Source organism: Pseudopipra pipra, chromosome 3, assembly GCF_036250125.1.
Source record: "Pseudopipra pipra isolate bDixPip1 chromosome 3, bDixPip1.hap1, whole genome shotgun sequence".
Classification (NCBI taxonomy): domain Eukaryota; kingdom Metazoa; phylum Chordata; class Aves; order Passeriformes; family Pipridae; genus Pseudopipra; species Pseudopipra pipra.
This window is the reverse complement of record NC_087551.1, coordinates 64,044,996-64,063,173: the sequence shown is the minus strand read 5'-3', so window position 1 is coordinate 64,063,173 and position 18,178 is coordinate 64,044,996. Positions and strand designations below refer to the sequence as shown.

At 35.7% G+C, this 18,178-nt stretch overlaps 1 protein-coding gene across 13 annotated transcripts in view; it reads right to left on the bottom strand.

Annotated features, from left to right (window-relative positions):
- Positions 1–18,178, bottom strand: part of TRDN (triadin) — a 225,112-nt gene that overhangs the window by 189,063 nt on the left and 17,871 nt on the right. For all 13 annotated transcript variants that reach the window (XM_064649630.1, XM_064649623.1, XM_064649621.1 and 10 more), the window contains exon 2: positions 4,620–4,829. In XM_064649630.1, coding sequence (XP_064505700.1) covers positions 4,620–4,829 — 210 coding nt within the window. The remainder of the gene's footprint in view (positions 1–4,619; positions 4,830–18,178) is intronic.

Sequence of the window (18,178 nt, the reverse complement as noted above, 5' to 3'; positions counted from 1 at the left end):
AGACAGCATCTAAGTGGATAGGAGCTTCATGCCTCCATCTCCTGTTAGCTCCCCATTTCTATCATTGACAGGTATTACCTCCACAGAGATCTGCTTTGCTTCAGGTGTCTAAAAAGCCTCTTGATGGCTGAGCAAAACAAATTATCCACAACAAAGAGCCTATTCTTTTTTCATTTATGAAAGCAGTCGTGATAAAATGCTAAGCTCATCCTGCTAGGAGTGTGTGAGTGTGTGTTTTCTATATTTTCACTTAGATTGTTTTGTGGGTACTTTTGGGTTTCATAGATTTGTTGAGGTTTCATTAGGTTTGATTTAATCTGGCCTTTAGGTGACTGGCTAAATCACTATCAATTTTCTCTGAATATTGAACACTCTGAATCTGAAATTAAGATGGTGTTAATTGGTTGTAATTGGTCACAGAGATGGCAGGGAATTTTGAACACTCTATTAGCCCATTACCAAATGTGAATTCCTGGGTAATTAATCTTTAAGACTAAAATAATCTTAAAGTATTTAGTTACATTTACCAATTAAAATATATAATCCAGTTATACATACAAGAAATATATGAAATATATTCATGAATTATGAAGCCAATTAAGAAGGTGTATTTTCTAACACAAAGGATGGTAGTAATAAACTCTTGCAATGCATGCATCAAAACAAATTTTTTTCTGCATATCTGAAGATATTCAAAATGTATGAGACCATTCAATGTAGTATGATACTTATTGCATATTCATGCACACTATGTACTGCATAAGATTTTTGGTTTCTTATCTCAGGCTTTTGTATTGCATGTCACCTTCATACCACACTACAAATATTTCAGTCATGTTTGTAGTTGTACAATACAGCATGATAGGAATGCAAGTTTTCATTTCTTTCCTCAAAGGAATGAGCATAATACACTAAAGCACAACACTGCAAAAATTTAGTTTCCTTCTTCTGGGCAGATAGAACTGGGGTGAAACTTTCAACACTGATCTAATTTTTGTCTCATGCTTTCCTCAAAATCCAATGCCAAAGCTAAAGATGATTTGCAGGTTCGATCTTTGTTCTAACCTCTGAACAAACTAATGCATAACCACCAAGGAGGCACAGCTTTACACATGCAACCTGTAACAGAGTTCTCCTCTTATGATATATTTTATATCATAACCAGCACCTCCTGAATAATACTGAGTACTATAGTATTCACAGTCATCATGTTCTGGACATGTAAAATTACACAAAAATATATTGTAAATCTTTTTATGAGTGAAGCTTGAACTCATGTAATCTAACTTCAGTTACCTGAACCTTCAGTGTTATCCACACTCGGCCTCCGTCAGTTCTAAAAGCTACTTTTCAAATACTGAGTAAAAAGGCATCCCACAAAAGTAATTTACCGCATTTACTTTAGGATGAAACTAAGCACCATTTTTTCATATAGTTACTCGCGGGACAAATTTCATCCTATATAAATTGTCAAATTTCCCCAACTTGATAGTTTACTTCTAAAAGAACGTGAAACCATAGTAATCAAAAGCAAAATCTATGGGTTGGCACTCTAATCACAGAAGGCAGTGTGAAGTTCATACTGATAAATTAAAAAAATACATAAGAGATAAAATGCATATGCTAATACTATATGTCTTTTTGGAACTATTTGTCTTTCAGATAATGAGATAATGAGATAAAAATTGTTAATTATTGAAGGAAAACAATGCTCCAGTTTAAAGTACTTTCTACTCTGCTGATGTGTTGTGCTTCTACTGACCTCTATGACTATGTGTTGTCTAGGTGACTCATAATTTAGGGCATTGCACTTCCTTTATTGCCCAGAGGCTAGCGGCTCTGTAGTGTAATCAGGGGGACCAAATCCATGTATATTCCTCAGCCACACAGTTCCCAGGCAGGTTTACTATGCCAATCTGCTCATTTTCTGCTGCAGTCAGTCCTATGCAGTGGAATCGCTGCTAACAGCTCTGCTATGGAAACAGTCATTTCTGGCACAGAAACATAGTGGAAGTCCCTGGTGGGAGGCCATGGATGAGAGTCTTCTGTTATTGTAGCTCTCCTTCAAAAATCTGCAGACTAGGCCATCCCTCCCTCTCCTTTTCTCTAGACTGAGTTCAACTCTCTCAGCTTGCCTCATTCATATGCTATGCATACTTTCTAAACTTGAACTTCATGGAACTTCAGGTAGAGAAATGGGAAAGAAATTGAATGCACTGACTTATGAAAGGCAAGTGTTCTTTGAGGAAAAACACACGGAATTTTCTGTGTTTTATGGATTAAAAAAGTATGCAGTTGAATATAATTTCTTTGGCATCTTTCATTTGCATTTGAAAACTAGGAAATTAATTTTAATCATGCTTGCAAAACTATATTTACAGTCCTGAAAATAACTATTCATGCTTTTTATGCAGGTCTGATTCTTCAAAGAACAGTGTCAAACTCAAGAGAAAATATCACTGGGTTTTAGATTTAAGGAGTCACTTATATATGCTCCAAATATGCTCCAAATATGCTCCAAATTCTACTTTCTATGTGAAAAGAAGGCAAAGGGCCTTCACTGGAGGCAAAGGGTCAAGCTGTCCAAAAGTGAAAATCATTCTAGTATTAATAATGACAGTCAGGTGATTCTATGTGAAATCTTCAGCTATTTTAATGGAATTTTTATAAATCAGTGGGTTTAACTTGAAGTAGGAACTCCAGAAGTAAAACCCAAGGGTTATGGTAAGAGCTACATAGCTATTGTCAGATTTATGTAAATACAGAAAACAGTCTAATACATCCTGGTCTAAAGAAGTACAGCAGTTTCTTCTCTTAACTCTTGACCATCAAGACCTGATTTAAATGCTGGCTTAATTAATCACTTAATTAATATCATTGGAAAAGAAAAGAACTCATAAACTCAAAGTACTAAAGTATCATCTCTTAGAGACTTCCACAAAATAAAAACTCACCCTTCAGGTTAAATATTATTTTATTTCTACATCCTGGTCTGAAAATGTCAGTTTCCATCAACATTGGTGACATTTAAACTCATTTAGTCAATATAATATGAGCAGAATTACATTTTAGATGCTTCCTTCAGTCTCCAGTACAAATTCTTATTACTTAGCATTACCCTGACTTGCATTACCCTGACTTATATGTGTGACTTGACAGCCAGTTCAGGAATTGCTCAGTATAAGAGTGTAGTCTCAGTTATGTCCTCCTTCTTGATTGTTCATATAAAATATATTAAGAACTTGACTAATTGATTGATTGATTGATTAATGCTTAATACGGAAAACTGAAGCAGAATATGATAGTTTCTCTTTCTTGGTTTCTATATACATTGTAGTATCCAGTGTGTGATGTCCAAATTAAAATCTGATGTCTATATTGGAAAGATCTCTAAAAAATAACTTTATGTTTTGCTGGAACTCAAGTGATGTCCTTCTGAAAACAAAGACAGAGGAGAAAAAAAAGAAAGTTTTGTGGTACATTTTCTCCAAATTTCAAACTCTGTGACATCCATTGATCCAGGAGTAGTTGGTTTCTTTCAAGATCTATCTGTGTCTCAAAAGCTTTTTAAGTAAATCTTGAAGTCAATATTGATAAATAGCAGGACAAAAAAAAAATCTATGAATTTATCAGTAAACTAATAAAGTCCAGGAAATTTACTCCAAAACATCAACTCAATTTGTTTTGAATTAAAAGGTTGAAGTCTGAATTTCAATTCCTAGTTAATTATTGTGACAGATGTGATAACTTTAGAATTGGAGCTCTACTTTAAGAAAGAAAAGGACTGTAATCATTTGTTTTCTGCATCACATACATGTTTCCCAGTTATTACAGGCTGTTTGTTTCACCTAAGTTTTACTGCCTTAATGTCTTGTTGATCATTATACACCCTTTGCAAACATAGGTAGTTAATTTATTTTTCATTATATATAATTGCCAGACAAAAGGCATAAAAATTCTATTCCATTCTATTCCCTGTTCCTTTTTCCAGTTCCTCAATTAGAATCACAATCCTTGTACCACCCACTTTATTTTCATCTTTGCCCTCATTAATCTATACGTACCTTTAAACTCGATCTTGTTCAGTCAGCTTGCCAAGTCTTAAACTAGGCTAGAGTATTGAAGACAAGGATGTGACCTAGCTAATATTAGGAATCTGGTCCTCTGTGTTTATGGTTTTTGAAGATCAGTTTTAGGGTTAGCATGTTTAGAAATTATCTGCATTTTTCTAGTCATTGAACTGTGTAAGCAGATATCAGAATAGTTAAGACAACTATTAAAGGCTTTATATTTCAGAAAATGTGAATTAATTAACTTTATTTTTATTGAAAAAATTATATATAAATTGCAAAATGGAAATCTGACTTTACATGCTCATATACATATTACATTACTGTCAATATGCATGGTTTTGAGGATGAAGATGGGCTGCAAAATAAAGAGACTTAAATTATAATAATACATTTTGACATTTCTTATATCTTCTCTCTTGGTAAACTCAGCAGAGACACTATGCTGTCCCCAAAATGAGACACATGCATAACTATGTAATATACATTCCTTAATAAATTTTAAAATTTTAATATACAAGGTGTCAAACAGAATATGTTGAGTTTTACCTGCCAAGTCTTTGTAATCCACCAAGTCAAACATTACAATAGCTACTGCTGACCAGGTAATAATCAGAGCGACAACGAGAAGCCATGCTGCTGGTGAGCTGAATGTTGTCACGAGGTCTTCTGTAACTGATTTCTTGCCCACTTTCATGGATGATGAAGGAACGGATCCATTCTTACCATCTATTATTGTTGTAGTTGTAGACATATGTCCTATGCAAACAGTCAAAGCAGAGAAAAGTCAAGACAACTTGGAGCCTAAAAATCAAGAATATGAATATTGTTTTGAAATTGCTTTATAATAAGAATGTTTAAAATAAATATAAATATTGCATTCATAAAAAAAGGTTTTGCTCTTTCTGGAAAAAGGTTTTCCTCAACTGGGTCTGCTTTTAGTAAAGGTAATTTGGGAGCAATATGATGAAACAGCCTTTTGGATTTTCATATGACATTTTTTAATCTATCACAAACAGCTACAGACCTAGAAGAGTGATTGATGAAAGTATAAAGTAACATTACCCTATAAAGGACAGTCTTGTTAGGGGCTGCAGGTCAGATTCTCAGGTGATGTGATTAAGTGTACTTCCATTGACTGTGATGGAGCTAATGTGTCTCCCACTTGAGGATTGGCTGGAATTCTGCTGTCAAGGACACGTATCAGTGGCAGTAGAAATATATCTAATCCATTTCACCTCACAGAAACACAAATGATTTACATGTGTAGTATCCTTACAAGTTGTGAAGAAGCTTGTATATGATTTTTTAATATCTTTGTTTGTGGAATTTTTCACTAAATGATATAATCTCCTAAGAAACAAGAATTACAGTGCCAAAGCAGACTTAATTCCAGAAAGTATAGGTTTGGTGCTAGAAACCTGGTATGAAGGTGAGTACTACTTAGCTAAGTGAGCAGTTGACACACATTAACTGTTTAACGGACATTACCAAAAGTGAATTAATCTACTTCTTCCCGGGGTATTAAAAATGTTAATTCTGGACACAAACCAAAATTATGGTAACTGAAGCCTGACCACATTTGAAAGTTCTCAAATTAATCTTCCTCATATAGGATAGTGATAAACTAAACGGTTTTGGTTGGCATTTGTTTTTCATTATATGCAATAACTATAGTAAAAATAGTCATAACACTACAGTCGAAACTAGTAGAAGGCCACAGTATCTCCACTTAGTTTAGTTTACAACCTCTACTTTTAAAATATTCAATTACATGTTACACATATTCTTGGTCTGGTTGATGAAACCAACTTACATAAATTAATTCCAATTATTTCAGGGACCTTTGCTCACACGGACACCTAAAATTTCACTTTTGACATAGAAAATGGCAAATATGCATTTAGAAACTATTTCTGGAGCTAAGGTACAGGCTTTTGAAGACTTTCAGACATTCACCATCACAACATGTATGTAGCTGTTTCTGAGAATCACAACACTGATATTCTTAAAGAAATACATGAATAAAGGATAAGATGTTTAATATTACCCATAGGTACATACACTTTTCCCTAAAAAAACCAAAAAAGTCTTTCAATCCTTGTGCTAATGAATACTGGTTTTGTTCCTTTTTCTGTAGAAAGTGAAAACAATATTTCAGAGTGATATTGAAATGACCTTTATATGTCTCACATAAAACTATAGAACTGGGAAGGAAAATTTTGGTGTCAGAAGTTCCCTAACTCTTAATCTGTCATATCTGTAGAGTTTTCAAATTCTTACCCCAATCTAGTCTAGATTTCTATTCTTTTTATTATTATTATGTAGTGCATTGTGTTAGTGTGTATTTCCCTTAGCTCTACCTTTTAAGCTTGCCTCTGCATGAGCATGCTGGTACTGATCCATGCCTTGCTTTAAGCCCCAAAAAGCTGCTCTGCTACACGGCAGTGTTGTGTAAGCAGAACAAGATTGGCATATTACATACTTTTTGTAACTTATTTGAAATTTAGTCTTATTTATAGAATGTGTATTCTGTTTATAAATAATGTCTATCTCCTAGGATAGAATGTATGCAATTTTTTTTAAATATTGTAAAACCATCACTGCTTCCATTTCTCCAAAACATTAATTTTAGATCAAACATTTCACAGTGGGAGGAAAAATCTGCCAAGTGACAACTAGCAATAAAGATCAGCTTCCTAAGTCAAATTCAAAATCAATAGCATTTTGTTATCCTACTGCATACAAAATGCAAGCAATTTGTACAAGCAACAGGTCATAAATGACACATTATGCATTTTTTCCCCTTGGGAATATCAGTCAGAGTTTATGAAGTGTAAAAGAGAATAGAAATGTACTGTTTCATGTCGACAAATCTGATTAGTACCACAGCCTATCTTCAAGGACATCCTAATGACAGATATTAGCGCAATTATAATATAAGCAATTAAAACTCTGAGCGTGTACACAGATACAGACTCACAACCACCAGTCAAAGGATCATTCCTCTAGGTCTGATTCTATGTAAAAATAGTTCCTTCCTATTAAGTATACCTAACTTTTCAAATTCAAACTGCTATGTGTCTTCTTTGGTGAAGAAAATAGTTACTGACAAATTATCAATCAGAGTAAAGCTGCAGAGGCAAAGCTCAAGTATGCTAGAAGGTTAGCTGTGGCATGCTTTTGGCTGCTGAGGTAGTCAAGTCAGATTTCCCCTTGAAAACTCAGGATGTTATACAATAAAATTACCACTGTTAACATTCATTGAAGTGTGAATGAACAGCTATTGATTCAAATTTGACTGGAAGTCAAGCTAAGAAAACTGCTGTTATACTGCTAGAGGTTTCCAACACAGGTGTTTGCAGTATGATTCAGGTGCCTAAGAAAAATGTCCAGTGCTGTTATAGATGCTTTATGATATCACAGGCATCCTTACAGGACTGGCAAGCAACATCTACAGGGTAAAGATCTACTCCTGAACTGCCTAAAAAAAACCCAAAACAAAAACCAGACAGGATGTCCTAAAGCACTGAAAATAGAAATCAAATTTTTATGTCCCTAGATACCAATATAAACAAAATTGGCTGGAGGACTTTATCTGATGACTCCTGAGAAAGATATTTTTTGCTACTACATAATCTCATGTAGGATGGATTGTATATTGATACCATCATCATTTCATGACTCCGAAAAGAAGAGGCAATAACACCAAGATGACTGCCCTCTCCCTTACAAGCATTTTGTTACTGTAGTACCTTGGTGCTAGCCTCATGCTTTTTTCTGCCTGTTTCTTGCTTTGCAGTGCCTAAGTGCTCTGTTCATTTTTATCCATCTTCTACCACTGCTAACCTCCTCCCAAAACCTGCAGTATTGGTATTTGCACAGATAGACAAGTAGAGAAAAGGGGACATAGATATGGGCAATATTTCCATCAGTTCAGCCAGCAGTGATTCTCCTTTTCCTCAGAAAAGTACCGAAGTTAGGCACAGCTCCTGCTCAAGATGTCATTGGGTCACCACGTGCACAGTGGGGGAATGAGAAAAACAGGCATTTTTGTTGCTTTGAAATCACCTGATGGAGCCTACTGAGTTTGACTTTTACAATTAACAGAGGTCATTCAGCTGCAGGTTAAAATCAGATTCCTGAATTTCTCCAGGCATCTTTGCTGCCCATATAATAAACATTTTCTCTCCCAAGACAAATTTCAATGTCCATATTACAGCCAACCAGAATACAAGCCAGTTTATTTTAGATGAACACAGCAGTGGACCGGGTGATTCATGAGCAGATCAGTTGTCCCTGCTTTGGGGGAGCAACATCCATCATAGGAGTGGAAGATGCAGCTGAAGGCTGTTACAATTTCAGCCATCCAATTTTAATCCACCACCACATGTCTGCCAGAGCCTCCTGGCACTTTGGGTTGTGATTGCTATTGATTTTCAATGAGGATGGGAACTTTTAGAAGTTATATATACATTTCTATAAAAAGATTACTCCAGGGATATATACCTCTGACTGCACATCACAATTTCTCATGCACACAGAACTACCCCATCAGGTCACAAATGTCACCTTTACATCAACAGATTGATTTGCTAAATTCCAAACAGCTAAAAGTCAGAGATTCTTACTATTCCTCTGGTTTCAGAGTTGTCACTTAAAATACAATCTGAAGACCTATAAGGTCTCGTAAGTATAAATAAACCTTGACAATTGGTGACAACTTTGAGTAAAACATTGTGTGACTTTCAGAGTCCAGAGTGAGCTTGTAGTTCTGGCAGCTTCGATAAAATAGCCTTTGTATTTGTGAGTTGAACTCTCGTTGAGGCATAATAAGCATAGGAGTCCACAGTTAAGGATGAGTGCTTGATTTTGCAGTTCAGCACCTTTTTGCATTTCAGGTTTACCTATGCCTTCCACTACTCCAGTAGAAAAACAAAACAGAACAAAACCTCCAAAACAAACAAACCTGCTCCATTCAGACTCATTCAGTTGTAAAAAAGTAATTTTCTCTATTTTTGTTATTTCACAACTCTTTTGTGTATAACAGTCTTAGTTCGCCAATAGTACAAAAAAAATTAAGTAAAATATTTAATGTGCAATGGCTTTTTAAGGCTAGGCAGTTTAAAAGAAGGCTAGTCACAGCACTGAAAAACGAGGTTGTTCCCTTTTAAATAATACTATTGTTGCTAGGGCAATGCAGTTAGGATGTGAGAAACCTCAGTGCAGTCAGCTCTTAATGAGAGAGCGGGTAGATTTTGACTTGTCTGTTCCACTCCCCAGATGACCTCTCCAATAAATAGACTATAGAGTATTCTGGATTCAGGTCATTGCTAGCTCCTTTTTGACCTATTCCACTTCACTTGGAATATTTAAATACTAATTAAATAAGCAGAAAAGAGTAAAACTAACTGTATAAATTGACACTCTATGTTATGCACTAGATCAGGCCTTGGGCTTGAACCTGGTGACTTTATCAATCCGCCACTGTTGTGATAATGCAGGCATCACAATAATCACTCTTTTCCCATGCGGGGAAAATGATTTCTACCAAAAGAAAAGATTACACCTTATGCCTGTTGTTCAGGTGATACTTATGCCTGACCGTGGCATCATCCTGTTTCAACCTCTCTAGTATGGTTTCTTCTCCCTTGACTTACAGAAAGGAAAAGACAGAATATCTGCTGTGGTTAATAGTTAGTAGTTTACAATAAAATATCAGTAATAATATTTTTCTTAAAGCAGTCTTATGACTTTTTTCATGCTTTTTGTCTTCTTTATATGTTTATATGAAAACAAAATTCTGAGCAGAGAGAAGAGGTCAGGATCCACTGTAAGCAATTGAATAGAGAGGCTCTACCATCTTATCTGACCAGCACCAGAGGCCAAAGATGCAGATACTGGATGATGAGCAACAGAATGCAGAACATTTCAGAGGAGGAAGACCATGAGGAGTCCAGCTGGTCAGAACCTCCAAATACTGCTAAAGTATGTAACTACAGTGGATTTAAAACCATTTCCTGTAGATGATCTGTAGCCATGGTGAACTTGAATAGATCAGAAACTTAGCTAGATCCACTAACACGGATCATGATTTCTATTGGACATGCATGGAATACTCTAACACTGACAGAGAAGCAGATGGGAACAGGGAAAGACAACTTAAATAGGCAAATGCAGCTTCTCTTTGAAAGCTCCTCTCTGTCATGATTACCTGTAAGAGACTCTGTGAGAAGGGCAGGAATCTACAGTTCATCTCAGAAATGGGTGATGGGCACCTATTGCAGGTCTTCTGAGTATGGAGAAGCTTCTACAAGCTTTTGAGCAGAAATGTGACAATTTTAAGAAAAGCTAATTTATCTCAAGCATAAATCTCTTGAGATGACTGACATCCAGAAATTTCTTCTCTTTTCAATCATATTATATCCCCGTACATATGAATAAATGCAACTCAAATAACTAAAGGCGATAGTATATAAAAGGAGTTTCACAACTGATACTACAATCTACACACTTTTAAATTTCCTGCACAATGTGTTGAAGGGTTACTCTACTGTTTAGGCAATAAAAGTGCAAAGAGAAAAACCTCTCAACACATATGGTGCATATTGGCAAATGTCAGACTTTAAGGTAGTTTTTCTGCTTAGAAAGCTGGGACTCAGACTGTATGTAAGGGAACATTTGCAGATTTATTGGTGACTGATAGTTATAAAAATGTAATATTCTTTATGAAATGTGGAAAATAGGGCTAAAGATTATGCAGCAGCCAATTCTACATGACAAAAGAAATAGAATAGAGATTATGGAATATGGAGAGGACGGTGCATGAAAATCAGCTGAATGATTGGATTCAGAAAAGGCACTTATAATTACATATAGTGCTGTGTACTTTTTTAATTTCCTTTTCTGTTATTATAACTGTAATGGTTTTATTTTTGATCAATAGAGAGCATCTGATAATTTAAGGAAGTAAATTGCATTAATCTTTCTATTCATTCTCCAAGAAATTATGTACACCAATTTCATCGATTTGAATAAGAAGTTTGTAGAATAAAAGGTACATTGTATCAAGCCATTTCATTATCTAGTTCAAAGAAACTACGTAGTTCATAAAGTATCAGTAAATAATACTAATAGCAGTACTACTGCTACTAAATACTATGAGGTGAAAACTAGAAGTTATTAATGCTGTATTCTGACATGTGATATATATTTTGGAATTGTAATAATTAGGGTTTCTTAGGATACTGTGGTGGGTTGACACTGGCTGAATGCTAGGTGTTCACCAAAGCCACTATATTACTTCCCTCATAGGGGAGAGAAAATATAATGAAAGGCTCGTGGGTCAAGATAAGGACAGGGAGAAATCAGTCGCCCACTCCCATCACGGGCAAAACAGACTCAACTTATGGAAATAAGTTTAATCAATGAGAATAGGTAATGAGAAATAAAATGTAAACCTTAAAAGTGCCTTCTCCCCACTCTGCCCTTAACTTCACTCCCAGTTTTCTCTACTTCCTCCCTGCAGTGGCACAGTGTGACAGGGAATGGGGGTTGTGGTCAGTCAGTTCATTACATATCTCTGCTGTTCCTTTATCCTCAGAGGGATGACTCCTCAAACTCTTCCCCTGCTCCAGCACAGAATCTCTTCCACAAGAGAGAGTCCTCCATGAACTTTTCCAACTTGAGGCCTTTCCATGGGCTGCAGTTCTTCATGAACTGCTCCAGCATGGATCCCTTCTACTAGATGCAGTCCTCCGGGCACAGGCTGCTCCAGCATGAGTTCCCTGTGGTGTCACAAGTTCTGTCAGGAGCCTGCTCCAGCATGGACTTCCCATGGAATCACAGCCTCCTATGGGCACCCACCTGCTCTGGTGTGGGGTCCTCTAGGGGCTGCAGATGGACATCTACTCCCCTGTAGGGCTGCAGGGAGACAGAGAGCTTCACCAGGGGCTGCATCAGGAGCTTCAGGTGCTACCATCATCGTGATGGAATCAGCCTTGGCCAGTGGTGGGTCCATCTTGGAGCTGTCTGGCATTGGCTTTGTTGGACATTGGGAAAGCTTCTGGCAGCTTTTCATGGAAGCCACTACTCTAGTCTCCTCTGCTACCAAAATGTTTCCATGCAAACCCAATACAGATAGAGTACACTATCATGTGCTATGTGGAAAGAAAGTAACAAATCTCTGAAGAAAATAGTTTAACTAATATTAATTAGAAAACCTCCATAGCTGCATGATCAGAAAATTACTTTCCAGTGATGTACAGACAGATTGTGATAGGGAGTGGGCAACTGCACGAAAGTAAAAAGGACTTTTGAATATGAAGATACAGTCTGTGACTCAGGAATTTTCTTTATTTCATATCCCTGAATGCTGAGCAAGTATTCTGGATGAGCAGGGGTTAAGTATTTAACGTCTGAACTCAAAACTTTTTCCTCAACCAGTGGCTGCTGGTGAAGACAGGACAGTACACAAATTGGACCAATCCTCTGACTTGTTGGTTTGTCCTATATTGTTGACATTTTTTTAATCAAATAATACCTAACAAGTATCAAAGAAAAAATCCATCTTAAACAGCATTTTATTTCTCCAGTGCTCTTTATTTTCAATGTTACTTGTATCGAAACTGGATCTTTTCACTTTAAGAACCTGCTGCTTATAGCCTACTTGCAGTCATAATGCTTCCCTTGTGATATCACAATCACTTCCATGTCAATATATTGTGAGGATTACGATGATTATAAATGGGAGGGAGCAGACAAAGAAAATAAAATTTTAAGAAACCAATCTGCTATTTTTGTGTAAGTGTCCTTTATAATAAAAAGGAGAAATATGAAATGTATGGGAGAATTTTTTTTCCACATGGAGCAATTTTACAAAACCTGTTCTGAAGTGCTAGTGACTCTAAACAAAAGAACTATGGAAAACTCAGAAACTAAGTTCCAACATTTTTTAAATAAGTTTCTTACTATATTTTGCTTTTTCTTATGTAATGCATCATATACCTGTTATAAATCACTTTTTAAAATAATAAATCAGTTGAAGCACAGCAGTTCTTGATCATACTCCAAGAATACCAAGTCAAAATAATTTCAAATCCTCAATTTGCATCAATTTAAAATTATTTGTATGCATGTATCTGATTTTTTTTTTCCTGAAGATAGCTTCAAAGATTGATTTGAAAATACTTTTATCTATATAAAAGATTAGTTGTACCTCATGTAATAAGTTGGCATATGTGGTTAACTTCTTGCCATGCAGATTCAAATGATGGATTTGAACCTTTGCTATACAAAAGGAGTTAGAATCCCCTGAGGGCAACCTGGACTTCTCCCCTTTCCTGATCAAGGAGAGAAATTCAAGTAGTAGAAATCAAGGATGTTTTGTCTAGAAAAGCTCAGAAAGGGGAATGGGCTAGTAGGGAAGACAGTCTTCTACAGTTGGAAAATTCAATTTTCTCTAGCAACCAGTGTAACCAAGAAGAAAAGGTCTTCAGAAGATTTGAAAAGGAATAAATATATATAACCATGAAAAGGTCTCTTTGCTTCTATCAGATTTCCCCTGAGAAAAGAAAATGCCTGATTTTTCATGAATGCAATATTGGGTCCTGTTAAAAAAATACTAATACCTGCTATTACCTGTTCTGGAATAGGCCAAGGTATGAACTGTAATATTAGATAAATTACATATGAAGAAGAGGAATTCTACCTCTTTGTACAGATGTCTTGAAACAATCTGAGAACTTCAAGGAGGGGAAGGGGAAACCAGTTTCAGCCAGACCCAAGTTACATTGTGCTTTAAAATACAATCAGCAGTAAAATAAGTTAATTCCCTCTCAGCTGACTTACATTTAACCTTTGACTTCAGAGGTCTCAGTTGGGTCAACAGATGTCTGCAGGATCTCGGAGACCATATCCCATTGAAAATCCATACAAGATGATCCCTAAATCGCTTGGAAAGCTGAACTTCAGAGATTTGAAGCTGAATTTCTCTCCTTTCTATTATGTTTGAATTTCATAGTATAGTAGAGTATTCGTCTATACTTCAAGTTAAGTAGAAGAAAACTTGTCTCATACCTTAGCAAGGAAGTGTAAAAATGTCTTTACTTCATTCCAAAATTCCTTATAAAGAACATTATGCTGATATGACCTTTAACATTCTGATCTATGGAAATGTTTCTAGTGCACATATGTATCTCAATGAGCTTTTATATGATTCTGATTTGAAGTACTTCAGACACGGAAAAGATTAGTAGTCAGGTAGTAGTTAAAAGATCTTCTTTGTTAGTCTTATATGACTGAGTGTAACCTCTCTGCAATAATTCATACCTGAAATTACTTTATACAAAATAATAAGGGAAATCCTAAGGACCAAATTTAAAAGATGACAGGTTTTTTTGGGAAATTTTACAGATCATTTTACTTACAACTATATCATTTTCTGCAGTAGTTTCTTGAGAACTTAGCAGACCACAAGGGTGAACAATAATCAAAATAGAATAAACTATTTTATAAAATCAAAGCTGCACTAAGTACAGTTGATAAGAACAAGAGAAATGTCATTTTCTTCAGTATAAACTAGATACCAAGTATGGCAAAGGGACACTGAGCTGCTTCCTTTCCAAAAGGCAGTAGACTTTGCCTTTTCATGATCTGAAAGTTAGACATTTAAAATCTCCTCTTTGAAATAACTCTTCAGTTTGATATGTTTTTTAAATTGTCTTTTGGAAATGTTGAGATTTGTTAAAAATCAAATGTTTCATTACCAACTTCTCAGTATGCAGATGAGATAAGAATGTAACTGAATTCTGAACACTCAATACTAAACTACTAGCACCCTGAAAAATCCATTGTTTATTTGGATCCATACCTGAATTTTTTATTGATCTGTAGTAATACCTTCCCTTCTTTGAAAATAAAATGGTGCTTTAAAACAGTAAAAAGTTTTACCTTCTCGTTCATCTTAGAAATTTGACATTTCAGAAGGAGATGCCAAATGATATTTAGACACACTCCTGAGTTGATATAAGCTGAGAGGTACATCTTATCTTTTAAAATGTCAAAATGAAGGTTGGAGGAAAACGATTGCCATTTATCTCTAAATAGCAGGAAACCTTCTGAAGCAAAGCACTGTATGCATTCCCCTTGTTATTAGTTTTTGGAAACTCAACTCTACACATCCTTGAAACATTCAGAAGGGATTAGAGAAAAACATTGACTTATTTTTTTATTATGGAAGAAAAAAATATGTTCCCATCTGGGAAATAATGAGAGTCATAATAGGCAGTGAAAGTTACTAGAATAAATAGCAGGTTACAAACACCTATCTCCTCTCTGGACCACTGTATCAGTATAAAGAGACTCTGTAAAGACAATTCCAGATCTGTGCTTCCCAGGGTGGAACTACTGTTTCCCTCAAATACGTGTATCAAGGAATGATTAATAAGATAATTTTATTGATTTCATTTATTCCAAACTAATCTGACTGAGAAGGTAGGACCAACTTTATATGTCTTAATGGACTGATATCTACGGACTCTGAGAACAAAAGTAATTCTGACAATAATTCAAAATACTCTCTGCAAGTTGTGGTGCCAGCAGTGTCTCATATTGCAAGTCTGTCAAGTTTTCCATATGGAGCTACTCAGTCACAGTAGACCTCAAATATGGAGCTCACTACATGCACAGTTTAAATGTAAATATCATGAGTCATATTAAGAAACTTGGTCTGTGTCTTATCTGAGACAGAAGAAAAAAACATTTTTAGCAAGCAGAAAAAATTGCAAAACTGAGTTATGCAGTGTATATATATATATATACACATATATGTTTGCTACAAAACTGTATTACAGGTCATGCTGCCTGTGAGAGAGAAAACTGAAAGAGAGCTACGGAAGAAAACTGTTATATGGCTTATAAAATAGTATAACCAATTTCACAAGAGACAGTTGTTAGCTACGGTAAACAGATGAACCAAGGTCTATCTTGTCAGGGATAATAAATATGAGAGTATGACATTTGCATACTTACAGAATAGCTAAAGGCAAGTCCGCTGCATAGGCATGTAAAATACTAGGGAAACAAGGTTTTCTGAAACATGTTGTTAAAGTTATGGTCCTATCAAAATATAAGCCCAAAATCCTTTCTGATGTACTCTTTATATTCAGTGTGTGTTCGCAGAAGAAAAGAATTCTAGGACGCAGTGCAGTCATTATAGAAGTGGTTCCTCTGAAGCTTTTGGATTTTTTTTCTTTTCTCCTTTTTTTGGTCTGACAGGATCCTTTGGAAATTATCCTTTCAATTTTAGGGCACAAAAGGGCTCTTGAACTACATCAAGGAATAGAATTCAGGGTTTAGGTAAAAGTTAATGATGTGTTTCATCATTTTCTTCTTGTAATAATGATTCCAAAAATTGCAATTTGAAGATGAAGTATGATGTTGATAGACTAAATTAATAATGTCATTCATCTCTGATCTTTATTTGGAAATAAGAATGTTGTCTACGGGCAGCTGAGACACACAGACTATGCTGTCACAGTGAGAACAGTTGATCTTTGTTGAGGGTTCATATTCACAACACACCTGTCAATCTAACATGTATTCTGGAATCCTCAAGAGCTGAGAAATCCTTACACTGTTTTACAAAGGCTTCCTTAACAGAAGGTTATGCCAGATGATTGCATCTTAGAGGATATTATTTCAAGTTAATATTAAGTAATCTGGAGAAAATTGGATGTTTTTGAGACTATTGAGACCCATTTTAAAGCCAAAATCTTAATCCAAGTAAGAAAAAGTCAATGTGCCCTCACTTACACTCATTTCTGAAGCAGCTATGGTGATTTAGCCATATCATAATCCATTTTATTCAGGATTATACTCTGGCCAAGTTTTGGAATGTGTGAAAAACTTGTCAATTTAAGTTTGAGGAGAAAAGATCACTACATGGTATTCATGTACATGTAGAGAGTCCTAGGTGTCTTGTTTTCTTTTCTCTTTTTCTCCTTACGCAGATATTTTTATGTCACCTCATCTACACACAGAAAAGAAGGAAAACTAAGAAGATTTAGGATTCTTTGAATGTTACCTGAGGAAAAAACAAAATTACTTCAGTAATCATATCCATTCTCTGCATCCTTCCTCCCGACAGCCCAAATCAATCAACACTTGTCTGCAGAACAAGGTCATGACCATGTTTTAGAAATTGTTAGTAATAGCTGACTAAGTAAATTAACAACAAATGGGACTACTGGTGAATCTGTCTTGTACCCATACCTAAGTCTGGAGAACTATATTGCCAACTATATAACAAACAAACTCAGAAGAGCAGCTTAGAAACATAATGAATAGCCTAAAGATTGGTTTAGGGATTCCTGCTTCTGTGACCTGGATATCAGGTCACAAAACCTCCTCATCTATTATAAGGGGCTAGAGATTTACCTGCAATTCTAATCTTCCTATTACACCTCTTCAGATCTCTGCAGAGTAGATGAGATATAATAATAAGGAGCTCAACTGATCACACAGGTATGATATTCAGGTCTCTATTTTATCCTAGTAATAAATGCTGAGGAGTGGTTACCTGGCTACACAATTTAGCTCCAGAAATTGACTCATTCTCTAGAAATATTTCTCACTAGAAAGGGAGATATTCATGTAGCATGTAAAATAAAACTTGAAATTATGGGCAAGTCTGGATTAAAATGTATGCACAAGTAAGTACAGTTCCGTACCTCTCCACTAGTGCTTGCCCGAACAAATTATGAAATCCAAATTTAGCCTTTGGGTGTCTGCTACGACCTTGTCTTGCAAAAATGAATGGGTGAAAAGGAACAGAATCACAGAATATGCTGATCTGGAAGGGATCCACAAGGATCCTCAAGTGTAACCCCTAGCCTTGTACAGGACCATGCCCAAGAGTCACACCATGTGCCCATGAGTATCATCTAAATGCCCCTGGAACACTTTGTGTGCATTTAAAAAGGCTATTTGCTTTATTTACAAACTGTGAGTGAAGTTCCAATTTCTACATCAACTCTAACTTGAAACATCACCTAAGTTGTATGATTGCCTTGGGGAATATGCATGGAAGATACCAAGAAGCACAAGGT